The sequence below is a fragment of the Phaethon aethereus genome (assembly GCF_964289735.1).
Source record: "Phaethon aethereus genome assembly, chromosome: 6".
Classification (NCBI taxonomy): domain Eukaryota; kingdom Metazoa; phylum Chordata; class Aves; order Phaethontiformes; family Phaethontidae; genus Phaethon; species Phaethon aethereus.
Genome location: NC_138580.1, coordinates 2,328,717 through 2,347,318, shown reverse-complemented (window position 1 = coordinate 2,347,318; position 18,602 = coordinate 2,328,717). Strand labels below are relative to the sequence as shown.

Genomic DNA, 18,602 nt, shown 5'->3' with positions numbered 1-18,602 from the left:
TATCTTCAAGCAGTTAAATGATCCGATCCCTAATGCTACTACAGAATAAAGATAAAGAGCTGTCTAATCTAGGTTTATACATCTCAGTGCATCCTTTGCAATTAATACTTTAACGCACACAAACAAGAAACTTATTAAAGCTTATAGAAAAAAGTGTTTTGCCTAATGCCTTCTTTCTCATGCAGGTATGTGTGCTGTACATGTAACAAAGATTTGTAAAAATTATTGGAGAATGCTCCACTGTGCTATAGCAGAAAATATTAGAGAAGGCAGCTGATGAAGCTACCGCTCCCAGACCAGATCTTGCAGTGCTTTCTCAGCCTAAATGCTCTTTTGGCATCTGCAGGCATTCAGCCTGAGAAAATCAAACAGGATCAGGTCTGTCATATCCATTCTGTTACTCCAATGGATGCAGATATTTTCATTTTTTGCTTAGTAACTGGTCCATTCCAATCATCTAGTGGTGTTGAAGGTTGCCTTTTAGGCAGTGAAGTTCTTAAAAAAACTGATCGTGCAACTAATCTTTTAATGCTGCTAGAGATGTACATCATTTTTGGTTGTACCAGATATGAGAGGAATTACTTTTCTTGTTGTTAACATCAAGAAGATAACCAGCCTCAACGGTGGTGGAAAGTACCAGTGATCTCTGCTAACTGGTCCAGAAAGTAGAAGAAACCATAATATTCAGGAAATTCATTTAGTGCTACATGCATTTAAAGCCTACTTTTAGCAGGCTTTGGGAAGAAAATAAGCAAATATAAAACTTAACGATCCTCATGTTTGAAAAAAGAGTTTTGACATGAACCTGCATTAAAAAAATGCATGTTCAGCATAGTTCTGTCAATTTTAGAAAATGCATGCAGTGGGGAATTTCAGGAGTCTCTGTTTAAAGACATTAGTGGGTTGTACAAATTGTCAATTATGGCAAATTTTTCAATCACGCTGGATCTAAGGCTTTGCTGATCATGTAAGATGTAAGGTCCAATCACATGAATTTATCTACCCAAAGAAACTGAAGACTCAGTAGGCGAAAAGAAGTGACTGTTAGGAAGTAAGGCAGCAATATCTCCAAAGATTTACCATAGTTCTTTGAATCAAAAATGTCAGCTCTATGACTTTACTGTGGGCAGATTTTTTTCTGATACTCTTGTTTTTATTGCGCACTAATTTCGACCAATATGTTATTTTAAATGTTCATCATTTATGAATATTTAACCCCGCCCCCTTCCCTCAGATTTCACTACCGTAATTTAAACTGATGTTCTTCTGCAGAGTCCTTGTGCGACACTGGAATTTTCAGACATTCAAAGATGGATTTTGAAAGATGTAATGGACAGGGAGGTACTCAGATGTACTGGAATGTAGGTGCTCTACATACTGGGTAAGAGTGTATTCTCCATTTCGAAAGGCAGAATACTAAAAATGGGAGAAAAAAATTACGTATCTATACAGTAATGTTCCATTTTGGGACTACTAGCTGTATTCAGGTAAACGAGAGGGGGAAAAAAAAAGACTATTCTCAACCTCAAACCATACAAACTATTCTTAAGTTTGTTCCTTTTCCTCCTTCTATTTCTCCTTATCCTGTCATAGTTCATCATTGCTGACCGCAACAAAAGTGTCAGTACTAGCTAAACTAAAGAAATCATTTTGCTGCAACATTCATGCCAGGTCTAAAAATAACTTCAAACTGGAAAGTATTTTGTAACTGCTGCAATAATTTGTGATATTTGGCACTCTCAATAGTTTACATTTGGTTTGTCTGAAAAAGCCATTCCGGAAATAAGCAGTTAGAATAAATCCTTTTATTCTAAGTTTAAATGTAAATTGAGCTTCCAGCAAACAAATACTGTAGCTGACTTTCTGGCTTCTACTGGTTTGTAATTTTCAGATTTTTCATTTGCATTTTTTTTTTTTTCAATTGATCGCAACATGCTCACGTCGACTTTCCAGTCAATTCACCCAAATTCCAACAGGAATTGGTTTATAAATTGGTTCCAACTGGAACTGGTCATTTGGAATTTCCAGCACAGGAAATTATTTTATAAGTGCCTTGATAAATACCCTAAATTACAAACGGATGTGTCTAATATCTAACGACAAGAAAAAGCATGGCTATAAACGCAAATGCTTTACTAAAAAAAAAAAAAAAAAAATCCAAAAAAACAACCTATATGATCGGGCATAAATGTAAGGGCATGGTAACTTTTTTTTGCCCCCTACTTAACATCAAATGACAGCAGAGTGCAACTTCAGTATAACCACGTTACATCTGCCAAATCAAGATGATTTTTTTTTGTTTTTCCTAGCTATGTTATGGCGAGTTATCAACTGATGAATACTGGTTTTCCCCAGGTTCTTGAATTCAAAGCCTATGTCGTGAATCATGGCTATATCCTCCAGGGGATCCTCGGTTCCTATGGGGTTTGTAAATGTCCTGGTACGAGTCAGAGTATTCTTCTTCCACTAGAGGATAGTGATCTCGGCTGTGTTGGGAACTGGAAGACAAGCGGTTCCTGCTCTTCCGAGCCCTTTCATTGTGATAATTTTCATCTGAGGTCATTAGACTTCGTCGCTCAATTGGAGAGTTCTCTGTAGAATGGCTGCTGTGCCTCATACGCTGGCTCTACGAGTGCCAAAGAATCCAAGCATTAATACAGACAAAGAGTATTTTACATTGTTCAGCTTGTTTTGAGACTTATTCTGAGGTTTTTCAGAATCCATCCACTTTTCTGTTACTCATTTTATATTAAAATCTGTATGCTACAGGAATGGGTTACAAGAATAGTCTGGTTCCTAGAGCTGAAAGCAGACCAAATGCAGCATCACAGTGTGTACCTTACGGTATTCACCTTTTAAATATTACAGGCCATTTAACATGAAAAGTGAGCTGATGCATTCAGCATTTATCACTTTTCTCTGATCATGAACATAACATTCATGCTTCTATTCTGCTTAGAAAATTTTGAGCATTGATTTATGTGGTTTTAGAAAACATCTCTAGATGTTTGTTGGTTTTGGGTTTTTTTGTTTTTAAAGCTGTAGCTCTGAGCCCTATTTAAAAACTGTCATATAACCAAGCAAATTATGGACTACTAACCAGGCAGCTACCGGGTGGCTAAAATGATTAGATTATTAACAAATTCTTTCAACTAAAACTTAATAAATATTTTAAATAATGTTGACAGAAAATCCTTTTCAAATATAATTTATTAATTAAAAGGTTTAGCCTTTGCTATCCTCACATTCTTGTAATGATAATGTGCTACATTTGTCACATGAACAAAATTAGTTCACATTTTTTGCCAGTAAACAGGCACAGTGAAGAAATAGCCTAAAAAAAATTTTGTTTGCTGTCATCTCACATGAAACCTCTAAAGAGTAGAACCATCCATAGTCTCAGAAAAAACTGGGTCAATACTTTTCTGTCTCTAGATTACACACCCAACACCATTCTTCTGATCCTGTGATTGCCAAGAGAATGCTGCCGCGATGGTTGCACTCTCCTCTGCGGCATCGTCTGCTCCTCTCGGTTCTGAAATTCTGGCCAGTGCTCTCTGTGCTGTAAAACCTTCCTCCTATTGCTATGCCCTCTCTGTATGGCAACTGTTTAGCTGCATAATTTATAACAAAAGGCTTGTCTGCACGGGGAAGTAACTGTGCAGATGGGTGTACATTTACAGCACAGCAGATGGGGTGTCACACCTCTTTCTGGGGATCGATGCTATCAAGGTTACTGACTGAGAGACAACTCGCACAACGAGCCGGCATGGAAAAGGTGCTCTTCTGCAAATTCACACACTGGGTAGCAACTTCTACCACATTATTCCCAAGTTTTCCTTATAGCACCATGTTTTAGTAGTGATTCTATGTCAAAGTCCACATATTTTCTTCACAAATTCTACTTCTCATATTTATTTGACCTAGGCGTAGAATTTCGATATATAATCAAAATAATCAATGTCAACTTTAATCAACTTTTCAATTGAATCAATAATTCAACTTAATCAATTACAACTTTAACTTTCTGTGCTCACACCCTCTATCTTCTCTGTAGTAATTTACCTCTCTGGCTGCAACCTGCTCCTTTCTAGAAACCTTCCTGTTTCCCTGCCTCGATCGTGTAGTCATTCTGATCCTGCGATTTCCCTCCTAAGAGGTGTAAGCGTGGCACAAACCTGGTGTGGCTGCGTGCTGGTCTTACGCCCCAAATAACTTTTGCTCCTGCAGCACAATCTGAATGATAAACTGCATTACGTTCTCTGCAGTAATGGACTTAAAATGCAAACCCCCTGCAGCATAAGAAACACATATCCCCAGAACTTGAACAGGATTTAAGCCCATTTGCTGAAATTAGACTACACTGTGTAGGTTTAGAGCTAAGCAGGGATTAGGTACAAGGGCAAACCACTGGCCCCTAGGAGTTAGCAATGACAAAATTTACTCTCCCTGTTGAGGACTGCAAACACACACAGCTTAACATCAACATCTTCCTCGTTTAGGCAAGGTCATGACCAAGGACCAAGTGACCACTGGCTTTGGCAGATGCACCACAGACGGTGCCATGGGACACAGAGCTGGAGCACACTGTCACTTATACCCTTCCTTTTTCCCTGATTCTTCTCCATCTAGGCCACTTAACTTCACCCTAATGACCTTCGTGAAGCCCAAAAACTTATGTTAAATCAGAAGTTTCAATTCTCAGTAAACTAAACTCTCAGTAAACTAAACTCCACGCTGCAATCAAGTACAAAAGGGATACTCGCACATCCTGATTAGGTAAAGCATGTACAGATTGTCCCAGCAGATCTGCACCGTTCTCAGGTGTGACCGTTACACGAGACTCCAGGCTTTTGGTATTCATTTCCCCAAGGTAGAGGGCGAGACGGGAGTCACAAGGCATAAGTAGTATAAATTCTTAATATATTATAAGCAACTAAGCTATTTAATTCATAGGATTCATGTGAGTACTTTAATTACCAAATCACATCAGTACAGTTCAAACTGATGCAAACCCTTCTGAAGGCTAGAATTAATCTAAACCCTCTAGGTGGATAAGCACTTCAGATGGTGGAAGTCTTTACTGGGGGATAACCATGTAAAACATCAGAACTCTTTAAATGGGCCTGAAGGCTTCAGTGGCACTGAAAGCCAAACCCTGACACCTCTAGTTGGGCATCATTCACTCAGGGAGAAATCTACCCCTCTGCAGAGAACTAGCACCATTCAAGTCCCACCTAAGCCTTCACGATTAGGGTGAAGTGGGGATTAAGTGATGCGTACCTTCAGCCAGCCCACTGCACAGGGGTGATTTTCATCTTCAGTGTGAGTTTTCCCTAAGTAAATGGAGCAACATTTCACAGTCACTGCTGGTGTCCATTGATCAGAGAGAAATAAATGCCTGAAAAAAATTCTGTGGATACACCCAGTTTTCAAAATGAAACTGAAGAGGTGACAGTTCTGCAGATGGTATTTTATTGTCATGAAGGGATGCAAAACTGAAATTTTAAGGCAAGTGAAAATGGAAACAACATTTCACATGTGCATGTTATTAGTAATAGAACAGTGCTTGTGCATTCAGCCAGTCAGGAAACAGTGACTTACTGACCCTAATAAAATCAAGCACAGCATTAGAAATGTGAGTATCGGGATTCATGCACCTTCAGTGAAGTGCAATCCACTCACAGAAAAAACAGCTTTATGTTAATTTGAAACACTGAACAATGAATCATTTCCTTCAAAATTGTTACCTGCTTCCAGATACTCTACAAGCAGAACAGAGGTTAAATTTGTCAGGTGAATTATTCATTAAATGTAAGTTGCTCAACTCTACTTTTGACATACATTAGAATGCGCACACTCCTAGAAAGTCACACACATACAGAACTCCTTCTGGAACTTTCAGAATTAAAAAGTTCGCTGCAATCCTGCTCTTCTCAAGCATTCATAACTATTAATCAAAAACATTTTCTGTTTCCAAACTTAGTAAAGCACGTACTTCTCATTAAGGACTATTTACATGCCACGTTTGAAGTTTCAAAGTTCAGCCGTTTTTGAGCTATCCCTGTGGAAAAAAATGGTCAGAATTTTTTTCAATGGGTAAAAAAAAAGTATTTTATTCACACTCAAAGAACTCAAAAAGGCGAAGGCATTTTGCTGATACAAGGCATGGAAGTTTTTCACCCAAAAGTGAATGTTTTGTGAAGTTACGAGGGTAGAAATAAAAGGGATCATTATAGACACTGTTCGCATAAATGCTGGCTCAGCTGCTGGGACACAGTGCACATGCTTATTCGCAGTCTGCAAGGGCCTCATTTGCAATGGCATTTTTTCCACATTTAAAAAAAAGGCCATTTTCCAATGACAGAGTGTCATTTAACTCTTCCTCAAGAACTAACTCCTCTATGGCCATTTCATTTCCCATTAAAGCAGGAGCAGTCACAGTGCTTCAGGACTCAGCTGACTGACTGCTTCTTTGCCAGCCTTAGCTTGCCTTCTTACTGCTGGCAGTGGCCAAACAGTGAATAACTGATGAAACAAATATAAGTTATGCTATGTAAAATATATTACACTCTTTTCCCATAGATTAAAAAAAAACAAAAAACCAAACCCACCTGATCTGCACTGGTGTTTGGGACTGAAAGATATTTTCATACCTGTAATCCAGAGATTGCAGCAGGGTATGGTGAAAGTGCAGTGGATCCTAAATTCCGCCCCAGGAGAGGAGTCATGGGTGTGCTACTGGTGGTGTGAGTAGCACGCCAGTATGCCTCAAGGTATTCTGCCAAGTGTTCGCAAGCATCTTCAAGCTGGTTTTCATCCAAAATTACATCAAACATTTCCTGATCACAACAACAAAGTTTGGTTCATTACAATGTTACAGGTGAAAAGAAAGAGATGTTAAATAATTCTCGTCATGCTAATCCTTTGAAATTCACTAAGTGAGAACCAGAGCATGGGGCTGCAAAAGCAAATTATACCAGTGGGTTTATAAGGTGATCAAAAGCCTTAGCTTTTGAGCTCTCGGAAGTCACTGTATCCTTTCAGCGAGGCTCACTAGACGTTGAGAGTGCCCTACCACGCTCAAAGGCACAAGACTCCTTTAATGAACTGATTTTGCTCTAAGAAAGGAACTCAAGCTAGCTGTTTGCGTTGGTTTTGGACCCAAGGACTCGTGTATACTCCTCTCATCCTAACTGTGAACGCACTTCCAGGGCGACGATGCCCCTAAACCCACTTGGGCGTCAGTGAACGCAGCACGCGGTTCTGTTAGCAGCAGCATTTCTGCTTCAGCAAGGCTACTGCAGGACATGCAGCCCTTCAGATACCGATGGCTGAGAGTTCTTCAGGGACCACCTCCACACACTAGTTTTTAACTACGCCTATGACTGTCTGGGTAGGCTTACCCGTCTGTCCTCAAATCTGCAGGACCATGCAGGTATGGCCTTTCTCTCTATTCCTCTGTTCACTGGGGGACAGTACCTGCCCACCAGTGCAAGGCCTGGTCCTTGCCTCGGGCCTGCCCACCGTGCAGTCCACAGAGAGGCTATTTACCACTGGACGTGGAAGGAATTCAAAGCCACGCGGCTTCTGTGCTACCCAAGAAGTCAAAGGGACACTCTGCAGCCAATGTTTTTAGATTATCAGCACGACAAGTGATGATAACAAACAGCCGATGGGAAACAGTCAGAAACTGAGTCCCTTGAGAGAAATATAAACATATTTTCAGCAGTGAAATTTCATACCTCATCTTTAATCTTAACTCACGCCTCAGTGGAAAAAAATATTGTGAAAATAGCACAGGAAATGAAAAATAAGTGCAGGTGTTAAGAGTAACCTATACAAACTACAGGCTGCTTTTCCTCCATGCATATTGATAGATTTATTCAACATACATAGAGCTGACAACTCTAGAATAAGATATAAAACTGCATGATCGATTTATCATAAATCTTGATCATGCATCTACCTTCTGCCCAAAAGTCTGGTCCAGAACTTACTTTCCTCCTCTGCCAGCAAGTAGAGAGTTTTCTTCTAACAGAAATACTCCTAACACTATATCCTTTGGTCGAATTCAGTGTCTATTGATGCTTGGTTTGCTCCTCTATTTGTACCCCTTCTCTATACCTTTTACACCCTCCTTTGCTATTCAAACACATGTCGATACACTACATACTCCATTATATCTCTCACATCACCATTTGTGGAAGAAGTTAGCAATTCAAACATAGTTAAGTTAGGAAATAAAAGAATGTGGCTTGCTTACATATACTTTGCTTTGGCAAATACTGAAATTAAAATATTATACTTGGAATATAACATTTCTTAAATCAAGAATGAATATTGACATTTTCTGCTCTGAGACTAGTAAGCAGTTTTCCTGCGCTGCTTGTTCTTTGCATGGTCACCGATTAGAGGGCAACACGGGCTGTCTATACAAAACTCAGCTTTGCAGGCTGCAAGGTAATTCTGTCTCGGAGCATATTTTCAGCTGTATGGGGTTTTCACAGCAAACACTGAACACTCTTCCAAACCCCTCCTGCTAAACTAGGGAACTGTTTCTCAAGTTTCTTCTTAATCTGGATCAGTTGATTCAGGGAGCTCACAAAATGCTGTATCGGCATGACTAAACGTGCTGCAAGGTGGAGGTAAGACAAAGAGGTCAGGGATGGGAATGCCAGTACTGCTGCCTGTGGCTTCCTTTCTTCACGGAGCTTCGTGCACTTCCGAGAAATACACAGCTGATACTGCAGCTATCACACCTAAACCACCCCGTTCTGGGACGCCAGGTAGCTTTGCCTGGTGTTCTGACAGAGATCTCAATTGAGCTGAACTTAGGGAAGAACTTTTAACAGTTGCAGTAGAACCGTCACCTTTTTAACAGTTAACTGTAAAGTAACACTAGGACCGGTAACGGCGAGCCTCTCAGGCTGTCATTTGAAGGTCACCTGGAAAAGCTGCAGGACTGGCAGGATCCCGATTCCAGGGCTCTACAGTGCTTTACAGCAACAGTAATACAGAGAAAGCACTCAGGCTTTTTCTTGCCTTTAACAGTTCCGCTCGTAGCTAAACTGTGTTCTATTTCTTTGTATTTGTGAGGAAAGAATCTTTCAAGGACATCCTTGTTTGTAAGGGCCATGGAGTAAAGTAATTTCTTCCCAGTTCTCCTTCAATGCATTTTATTCACCACAATATTTTCTTACAACATGCATAAAACAGTTGCAATATGAGCATTTCCATATACTAGTATTTCTTAAATGATAAACATTAAAGCAGCAGTCTTTCCTGAAAAGAAGATAAAATTAGGTGCTGCTGTCCCCTGCTATTTCTTTTGGTTTACTGTATAACCATTGTGAAATATTCTAGGGGCTTTACTCCATGTTAGCAACACAAAATAAAATGGTCAGGACTACAGAGACATCTCTTCACCACAGGAATGTTCAGGACAGGGAGTGTAAGAGGGACTGAGCCTCAGGCGCAGCCCAGTGTTGGTACAGCCGAGGGCAATCCCAAATCCGCCTCCCTGAGGCGAGCTCAGGCGCTGGGGGAAAAAATGCCCCAGACAGAACTGCAAGGATGGAGGTGTACCCAAGAAGGAGGAGGAATGTGAACGTGTAAATATAGCTGGTGTACTTGCTATTTTTAATTATACCAATGCATTTTCGTTCTGCTAGCATGTAATTTCTGGTATTTTTTAGGTTATGTCAAAGAGACCAGAAGGACTCTCTCTCAGCACTGGTGTGAATCCAGAAGTTAAAAATAATAATTGTAACAAACTGTATATGACTAGTGTATTTAAACCTGTATGGTGAGTACAGCTCATGTGTCTTTGAGCCATATAATGTTGCTGCTTAACGGAGTCATGCAGTGATAGGCACGCTTAGCACTGGCTTGACCAGCATCAGTGAAAGATTAGGAAGGAATTAATAATGAAAGCAGTTCCTGAGCTTAAATATGCCAAAAAAGACAGCTATTTTTAAAATGTCTAGACATACAGCACCATCTGATTACTTAAGGCTGGCTCTCAGCAAATGAAAAATAGTGAAGTTTTTATGGTTTTCAAGTATCTTCACATAAATACTCCTCTTGCAGGAATTTCAGCTGCGAAACAGATGAAGCAGGTCACAGTGCAGTCTTTGGTCTTAGCAGTATACTTTTACTTAATTCAATTGTGGATCAACTTGGTCCTTGAATTTAAACTTAACCAAGACTGTCATCTCTCTCTGAGTCCTCTAAGTCAGCAATAACTTTCTTGAAATCAAACAGTGCAAAGCTGATCAGGTGGTTTCTGCAGAAGGCTGTTGTGCAAGTCAGAGTGGAAGGCAGCCTCTGAGCATGTATGGTTACATGTTTGAAATCTGGATACTCTGAAATTTGGAAATATTTTTCTTATCCAGGTGAGGTCTCACTTTGTTGCCTTAGGGAACAAAATACAATTACAGGATTGGGTGCTAAGGCAGAGTTTAACAGATCCTGGGGATGGACAATCTAACAATTGCAATGAACAAGCCACAACATGCACCCTGCTGCCGCATACTGTTGCAATCGGCACAGCTATTTGCCTCATTTCAACTGATGTGATCAAACCTAAGTGGAATAAGAGGAAATCGCTGTATAAAGAGCAAAGAAGGCTCTGAAACATGCACAGGCTTCTCAGTGCAGGTGGAAAAAGAAATACACCTTTCAAATGTGAAGAATGTGCAGCAGATTGTTCTGTGTGTAAGCTCCCTGACGGCTCAGTGTAAATACCACACACTGTATTCAAACAGGTGCAGGTGCAACTCCGTTTGACTTGGCTCGCACCCACTAGGAGTTAGGATGGTATATGCCTTTATAGAAATTATGCTGTACTACAGAAAAGGGTACAACTTGGTTTTAGTTAATGGGACCTGAATGGCTCACAGGAATTCTGTCAGCATTTTAAGAGCTAACAATTCAGTAGAAAATTACAGGTGAGAAATATAACATAGTTGAGCTCTCCAGAAGAACTCGAGATGGCTCGAACATCTTTCAGTGCTGCTTGAAGTGGAAAACAAGGATGAGAGAGTGAGCAAAGCGATCTGCAGTTACTGTAACCAGAAGCTTCCACATCTTTGCAGCAACACAACCAGCTGGCTGTATACGCAGCTGCCATCTACCACTTCCCACAGCTGGACATCTGCAAGTGGTGCTGGTGGGGCAAGAGGGACAGCAGGAGGGTGGCTGCGAAATCCACACCCACGCGAGAAACAGCTGTCTGGGGCATAGTGGGAACTGCAAGAAGCGTATTGAACTGGAAGAATCGAGATATGTCCCCCACATACACACACACCCCACCACCAGCACTTTTCTGGATTATTTAAATTCTTGCTATGTATCAGGCATAGGAGGAATTTGAAGCAGATCTCTCATTCTGGACACATTCTTAAACCATTCCACTTTTAGATAAGGAGGACAGAACTTTCAGTCAAGCCTACTACCTTTTTTCTTGGCATTCAGACATTTCAGTGTGAATCTAGCCCGCACATACACTAAAACACTACAAAAAACCTGCCAAAATTCAAAGTTTTCACAGATCCACATTAATTATTCTTCATTTTGTATCTGGCTGAAACCACTGAGCAAACCATCTGAACTCACCAGCAGTGTCAGTCAACTTGAAATGGTATTTTTCAGAAAGCCGATCCATACATACAGGATTACCCCAGTCTCTTGCTAAGCCAAGGCAGAATGACAGGGCAGACCTGAGACCACAGAGGTCTCTTCCAGATGGGCAAACACAGGCACCCCGGTGCAGCAGAGGCTAGCAGTCTCCATGCACTAGCTAGCAACTAGGCCAAGGTCTACTTGATGGCAGGAGAAAACCTAAAATGTCAGCCAGTGGTCAAGAAGAGAGAGAAAGAGAAAGCTCTCTCCAGGTCTCCCTTTCTGCTGGATGGAGTGCCACCATTCCCACCAACAGTAGCTCTGGGACATCCGAGGGGCACGAGAGCACTGGTCTAAAGGAGATGGGGCTCGGCCTCAATCCCTACCAATGAGAACAGTTAAAAAGCAACATTTATCGCTATAATTTAGGAGGATTGCCCAGGAATACCTGACATACCTTTTTATGGCCAGTGGGGACAAGAGGGGAGGCGGCTGTGAAGTTTGGTACCTTAAGAAGCATACAAAACCAAGTTAAGTTTCATGGAAGTAAACCCTTGTGGATCATTACTCCAGAACACAAGCCGCTTGAACTTTGTTACTTTGAATTGAGAATAAAAGCCATCTGAAACGGAGGCAATCTCTTTAAAGTCTGCATAACACAAGGCAAAGTCTTCTAGAAGCATTATCTGACCATTAGGGTTGGGCATTTTTTCTGCTGATCTCAACTCCCAGATTTGTTCCTAGATTGTTCCAAGACATTTCTTTCGTCAACACTTTGCCTATTTTAAGTCAGAGAGTACCATCATGGAAACCTTGATGTGTCTATTCTGAATTTCTCTGAATTAATCTGATTTCTACTCACAGTTCTTTGGCACGAGAAAGATGGCCAATCAGCAAGCCGTAGGCTGGACTCCCTGATCATTCCCCCGGTGTGAACAGCAGTCCCCCCCGCACTACCAGACCAATGTTACACACAGCTATTACACTGTAAAAGCAAGTCCACATCCAAGTTTGTTTCCACTGAGTAGCTTTCTCTGTTGCAAAAACCAGGCGAGGTTTTCAAAAATAAAAGCAAGTTTGAGCTGCCCCATCCAAACACCTGTACAGCTTTTCTGCACAGCACCTGCCTGCCTAACCAGCCATCCGGGACCTCTGCTCTTTAAGCAGCATGTTGTTCAGGGTAAGTAATCAGTATCTTTGACAAAATGGTGGGTGAGCAGTGACTGTGCTCTGATGAGGTCACTACCATGACTTGCAGGTACTGCTGTGTCAGGAGGCTCAGAGATCGCACGCATGCAGACACACAACTCACACCATACAGATGGTAGGTCCGGACTCCCTACGTAGCTGAAGGAAAGTCCTCTGCAGCCTCCTCTCAAACCAGGAGTCTGAGACTTTGGCCCTTTGGGACCTTAAGACAGCACTGCTCCACAAATGATGTAATTTGCTAATGTGCTAGTCGATCAGTTTTACCATACATCTCATTTTTGACCTGTCACCTTGCCAAAGATCGTAATAAACCCAGCACAGGAGATAATCAGAATGAAAGTATCAACCAACTTGTTTCTTAGCAATAAAAGCTGATCGAGGGTTGCAATTGCAGGGCTGCCTGAATCACCCTGCAAATGAAGTCAAGTCATAACGTATGAACTTGGCTACAATCAAGGACCTACACAGCAGAAATCTTTACAACTCCACGTATCACAAGTTCTTTAGCTTTTCTTCTGTACTTACTGGTGGGCATTGTGCAAGTTTATCAGCTGCCACCAACTGAACATTCAAGTGTTTACTTTGTGATTTTCCTCTAGATTTAATCAGTCGCTGCAAAACCTGACAGAGGAAAAGAGGAAAATGTGAGTTTAAGAATCGCAGATCTCCATAAAGTTCAGACTGAGATCCCATTGGAGGATTACCAAGTTCAGAAGCTCTCCATTCTGTTTAACAAAATGGATAAAATACTGTCCTTGACTATAAGCACAAACCTTTCTGATAACCTGCCTGAAAGGTGTGTACATTTCCCGCTGCATCACATTTGATCCCTTGCAAATATTTCAACTGCAGTATGAATGGTGATTTTGCTTTATTCTACTTGAAGCAACAGGTTATTTTTGACAAACGTTATCTTCTAGAGAACCACGAAAATTACATATATACAGAATTATACTGGATTGCTGGGTTGTCTGCGGCACAACAGTAGCAGCATGTTACTTTGCATAGTAGTAACGCTGTAACTCAATCTGTTCTGAGGCACGTTCTGGGTACAGAAGGTATTTTACGCACTGAGTTCATGCTACTTCCCCCCCCCCCCCCCCGCTTCCATTGTGTTCATTACTAGAATTTAAGGGACGGAAAAAATAGGAATCCTACATTATTTCTCTGTAAAGTTTCAAAGAAAATTACAGGATCATAGAACAACAGAGTATTTTTTAAGTCAGAAGGACCTCTAAAGGTCTCTGTGCCAACCCTTCACTCAGAGTAAGGCTGGCTGGATCACATTGCTTGGGTCCCGGTGCAGCTGAGTTTCACACATTTCCAAGGAGATCCCACCACCCTGAGCCAGGATTGACCCATCTTTGCTCGTGCAGTCCAACATGAAGGTGATTTTCTGCTGCAAGGGCACACTGCTCACTCCTGTCCAAATTGTTACCCATGGAGACCCCAGGGCCCTGGCTGCAGAGCTGCTCCCCAGCCAGGCGGCCCCGGCCTGGGGCAGGGGGCTGCTCAGCCCAGGGGCAAGACTTGCTATTTGCCTTTGCAGAACTTCAAGAGGTTCCCGACAGCTCGTTTCTCCAGCCTGCCAAGGTCCCTCTAAAGGACAGCCCTGATCTCTGGCATATTAACCTGCCCCAGAATTGGGTATTGTCCACAACCCTGGACATCAATAAAGGCCATTAACAAAACCGTTGAACTGTACTCGCGCTATTACAGATCCCTGGGTGACAGCACTGGTAACCAGCTGCCAGCTGGACTTTGTACCTCTGCACCCAGCAGTCCATCTTCCACCTCTCTTGTAGCCCACGCTTACCCAGACCATATCTCACCAATTTGTCCATCAGGATACTACAAGGAGACTACATCAAAGCCTTGCTAAAGTAAAGGCTAACAACAGCAACTGCTCTTCCTTTGTCCACTGGGGTCATAATCTCGTGACAAAAGGCAGCCAGGTTGGCCAAGCATGATTTGCTCTTGGTAAATACCTGCTGGCTGCTCCCAATCCCCTTCTTGTCCGGCATGTGGCTGGGGAACAGCTTCCCACAGGATTTGCTCCATAACCTTCCCAGGGACTGAGGTAAGACTGACTGGCCTGTAGTTCCCCAGGCCCTCCTTCTTACCCTTCTTAATAATGGAGGTGACACCTCCTGGTTATTGGGAACCCTCCCTGATCACTATGGGCTTTAAAAGGTAATAGAGAGCAGCTTTGCAATGGCATGAGACTGCTCCTTCAGATGAATCCCATCTGGTCTTGCATATATCCAGTTAGTTAGGTGGTCTAACTAACTAACTAACACATCAACTTTCTGCTACCGTGGTCCTTGTCACACACTGCAGTGGGCCCACACTTTTCTTAGCTTTCTTTCTGCTTGCCATGTTCTTACAGAAGCCCTTTTTGTTACCCTTAAGATCTCCTGATAGTTCTAGCTCCCACTGAACTCTGGCTTTCTTAACTTCCCCCAAAAGTGTATTCCTCCTGGGATGCCTGTCCCCACATCCATCTTCTGTATGCCACCTTTTTCTGTCCGAGGTCAGGCTGTTCCCTGTTCATCCACACTGCTCTCCTGCCCAGCTCCACCTAGGAACAGACCATTCTTGTGCTTAGAGGAAGCTGTCCATAAAGATCACACAGTTCTCCCGAGTGTCTTTGTAACCCAGACAGTCTTTTATGGGATCCTGCTGAACGGGTCCCTCAACAATCCAGTTCTAGAGTCCAGGTCTGCAATTCTGTTATTTGTACTGCTCACTTCTTTCAGGGTCTTAAATTCCACCATCTCATGGTTGCTGCAGCCAAGGCTGTCCTGGACCTTCACAACTCAGTCCAGTTCTTCCTTTTTGCCCCCAGTAGTAGGTCCAGCAGAACCTCCCCATCACTTGCTGGTCACCTGCACCAAGAACTGATGCATGGCTCTCTGCAGACATCTCTGATGTGTCACGGTGGTCACTCCAGCAGGCGTTGCACAGCATCCCACCATCGCTGTGCTGATTCCATGAGACCCAGAGTCTCTGTCATGACTCCAGGCCCCCTTCTGCACTAACAGCCGTGGTTGCTGCACTCCTGAGCAACAGTCGCATTCACGCTCCATGGCAGGAGCTAGCCAGCAGCCTGGCCACGCTGGTCCAGACTGAGCTGTGGATGGTGCATCACCATGTCCCAGGAGGAAACCACAGCCAAAAGCAGACAGGCTTTGTTTGTCATCAACAGACAACCATCATTGACTGCCTGGGAAGTGGGCAAAGGGCTGTGTGTCTTCTCTGAAGCTCAGCCTAAATTTTGGGCTTGCAGGGAGACAACCCAGAACTACAGCTGTGTTGGGGCAGGGGGGCTGCAAAGGGACTGCCAAGGGGAACCGAGAGCTACAGAAAGAATTTGCTCCTCAGGAATTTTTTTGTCTACTGAATTGGTGGGTGCCTTGTCTAAGGCTCAGACTAAGACTAGGTTCAGGTTTAGGGCAGAAAAAAGAAATTGCATCAGACATTCCTTCGTCAAGCCCTTGATCTAAAAATTTCACTTTTTTTCTCTTCATCTCACTCAATTTCTTCAGATGCAGATACCATACTGCCCACCAGGACCCTCTCAAATACAGATATTTTAAGGGTGAGATACATTACCTTTGGAGAAGACACTTTAACATGGACAATAATTGGTGCTAAAGATGTCTTGATAAGTTGTGCAGGGTGATTGATAGTGTCTGCATCTAGGACGACCAGTTGTAAGGACCTTGCCAGTTCAAAGATTCTTTCAATTTCGCTCTGGACTTCAGCTAGTAAAGGCAAATAAAACAGGTGAAAGCCATTCAACCCCAGCAAAACTTAGACAGAATATCATCACCCATTTATTTTCATAGACTGTATACATTCAGTATATGAACTCCATATGTGAATTGATGTTATTTCCATAAAATAACCTATTACTCAAGGTGATTTTAAAAATAAATATTACCTCTGAGACAATTCTGTTGCCTGAAAATACATATGTACTATGTTCCTTTATAATACCAGTGTATTTAAACATTGGGTACAATTAAAGGCATGTTTCTATTAACACAAAATGGACTTACGCATATTTTCCAAATCTGCTAAATAGCTTAGGAGTCATAAGATTTTTTATTTTAGACAGCAAGTGATGTATGGATATTTCCTAAAACTTTTTTTGTTCTCAGATTGTAATTCTGATTTAACTTAAACAAAAGTCTGCATGAAAAGCAGAACTGTGACCTCCTAATTCTGTAATCACAAAAAATTGTTTATATTAAATAATTGTCAGGGTATTATTTAAAAAGACACTAATGGCAATGTTCACACCAAAGCACTTTTGTCTGAAGAAACAGGACAGATATTTATTTCCATATAAATTATATTTCTGATACTAATTGTTCTGACCCTTCTTAATCATTCACATGCATGTGATGAATTTTAAAGAGAAACTCAGCACAAATTGAAGCCTGTAAGTTATACCACAAAAGCACCTAAGAGCTGTATGTCAGCAACTCACATGCATTTAATTTGCCTAAGAACTGTTCCACAGAGTAACACATGTTCACAGACACAAGATTTTTAGTATTCACCTTTGCAGTGCTTACTTTTGGGGTGCCTACTTCTGTACTAAAACGCCAACTAGAAGTGAAGTGTCCTATGACCTGTATCTCTAGTTCAAACAGTCACTCAGGATGTCAGAGAATTGGGTTTAAGAGCCTCTTCTTCCTGAGAAGACTGAAAACGAACTCCTACCTCCTAGGATGGCGTCCCAGAGACCAGGTTACTGGCATGCACATACTACACACAAATTTCCATCCTTGTGAAAGAAATAAAAATTCATCACGGCAGTGTAACACAGCAGTCATGACATGGTAAGGAGGTGGTGGGAAGACCCAGAGTCTCATAGCTAGACAGCAAAATTAAGCTGTAGCTATTCAGCATTAAATACAAAACCAGTCCCAAGGTCAGGAACAACATGTTTCCTTCTTGGCTGGACAAGGTGAAAGGTCTTTGGCACCTTGTGATGTGGAATTAAAAGCACAGGGCTGAGAAGAGGGAGCTGCGAGGCCAACTCACCTTGGGAGGAAACAGCACTGAACCCGTATTCTGACGGCAGGCCCCTAACTCATCTGTTGCAAATAGCAGCTATAATACTGCTTGCTCTAGCCCAGGTAATTGCTTAACGTGAGGCTAACACAGTACATTGTGCTCTGATGCCCCTCCTCAGTCCAGAAAAAACTGTCTCCCATTTGAGTATGTGAAATTCAGAATTATACATTAAAATGCTGTAGACACATTTAAAATTGCAGAACTGATGACATCTTGAAGGCTGAAATCCTGTCGCTTTCCTCCAGCATGTAACCACGTTCAGAATTACATCTGTGCCAATGTCTTACCTAAACTGGATCTTGTATTTGACCGCTCAATTATTGCCCTCTTGCTTGGATTATTTAGAACAGACCTCTTAGCAAGAGAAATGTCAGCTGTCACTCTAGTTATTGATATCCTATGAGTAAGAACACAGGACAGAACAAAAACACAGTAGTCAAATTTTCAGTGCACTGTGCATGACTTACAGCTACATTCCATTCCAAAGTGCAAATACAATAAAATACCACTCAGACATGTTTTATAGCTGAGTTATGTCATCATTAAAGAACAACTAAAGAGAAATGCTGCATAACTGTAAAGTACTTTCTATTCCCTACGCTATTGTAGACTCTGGTATATAGTTTCTGCTACTCTACTTAAAGCATTAGTTCACTTTTCTCCTCCCCAACTCACTC

General features: G+C 41.9%; 1 protein-coding gene across 2 annotated transcripts in view; it reads right to left on the bottom strand.

Annotated features, from left to right (window-relative positions):
* Positions 1–1,705: 1,705 nt before the first annotated feature.
* CACNB4 (calcium voltage-gated channel auxiliary subunit beta 4) overlaps positions 1,706–18,602 on the bottom strand; it is a gene marked incomplete at its 5' end in the record, with an annotated part of 109,873 nt that continues 92,976 nt past the window's right edge. For both annotated transcript variants that reach the window (XM_082001742.1, XM_082001743.1), the window contains 5 exons: positions 1,706–2,626; positions 6,657–6,842; positions 13,360–13,455; positions 16,450–16,601; positions 18,213–18,322. In XM_082001742.1, coding sequence (XP_081857868.1) covers positions 2,366–2,626; positions 6,657–6,842; positions 13,360–13,455; positions 16,450–16,601; positions 18,213–18,322 — 805 coding nt within the window. In that variant the 3' untranslated portion in view covers positions 1,706–2,365. The remainder of the gene's footprint in view (positions 2,627–6,656; positions 6,843–13,359; positions 13,456–16,449; positions 16,602–18,212; positions 18,323–18,602) is intronic.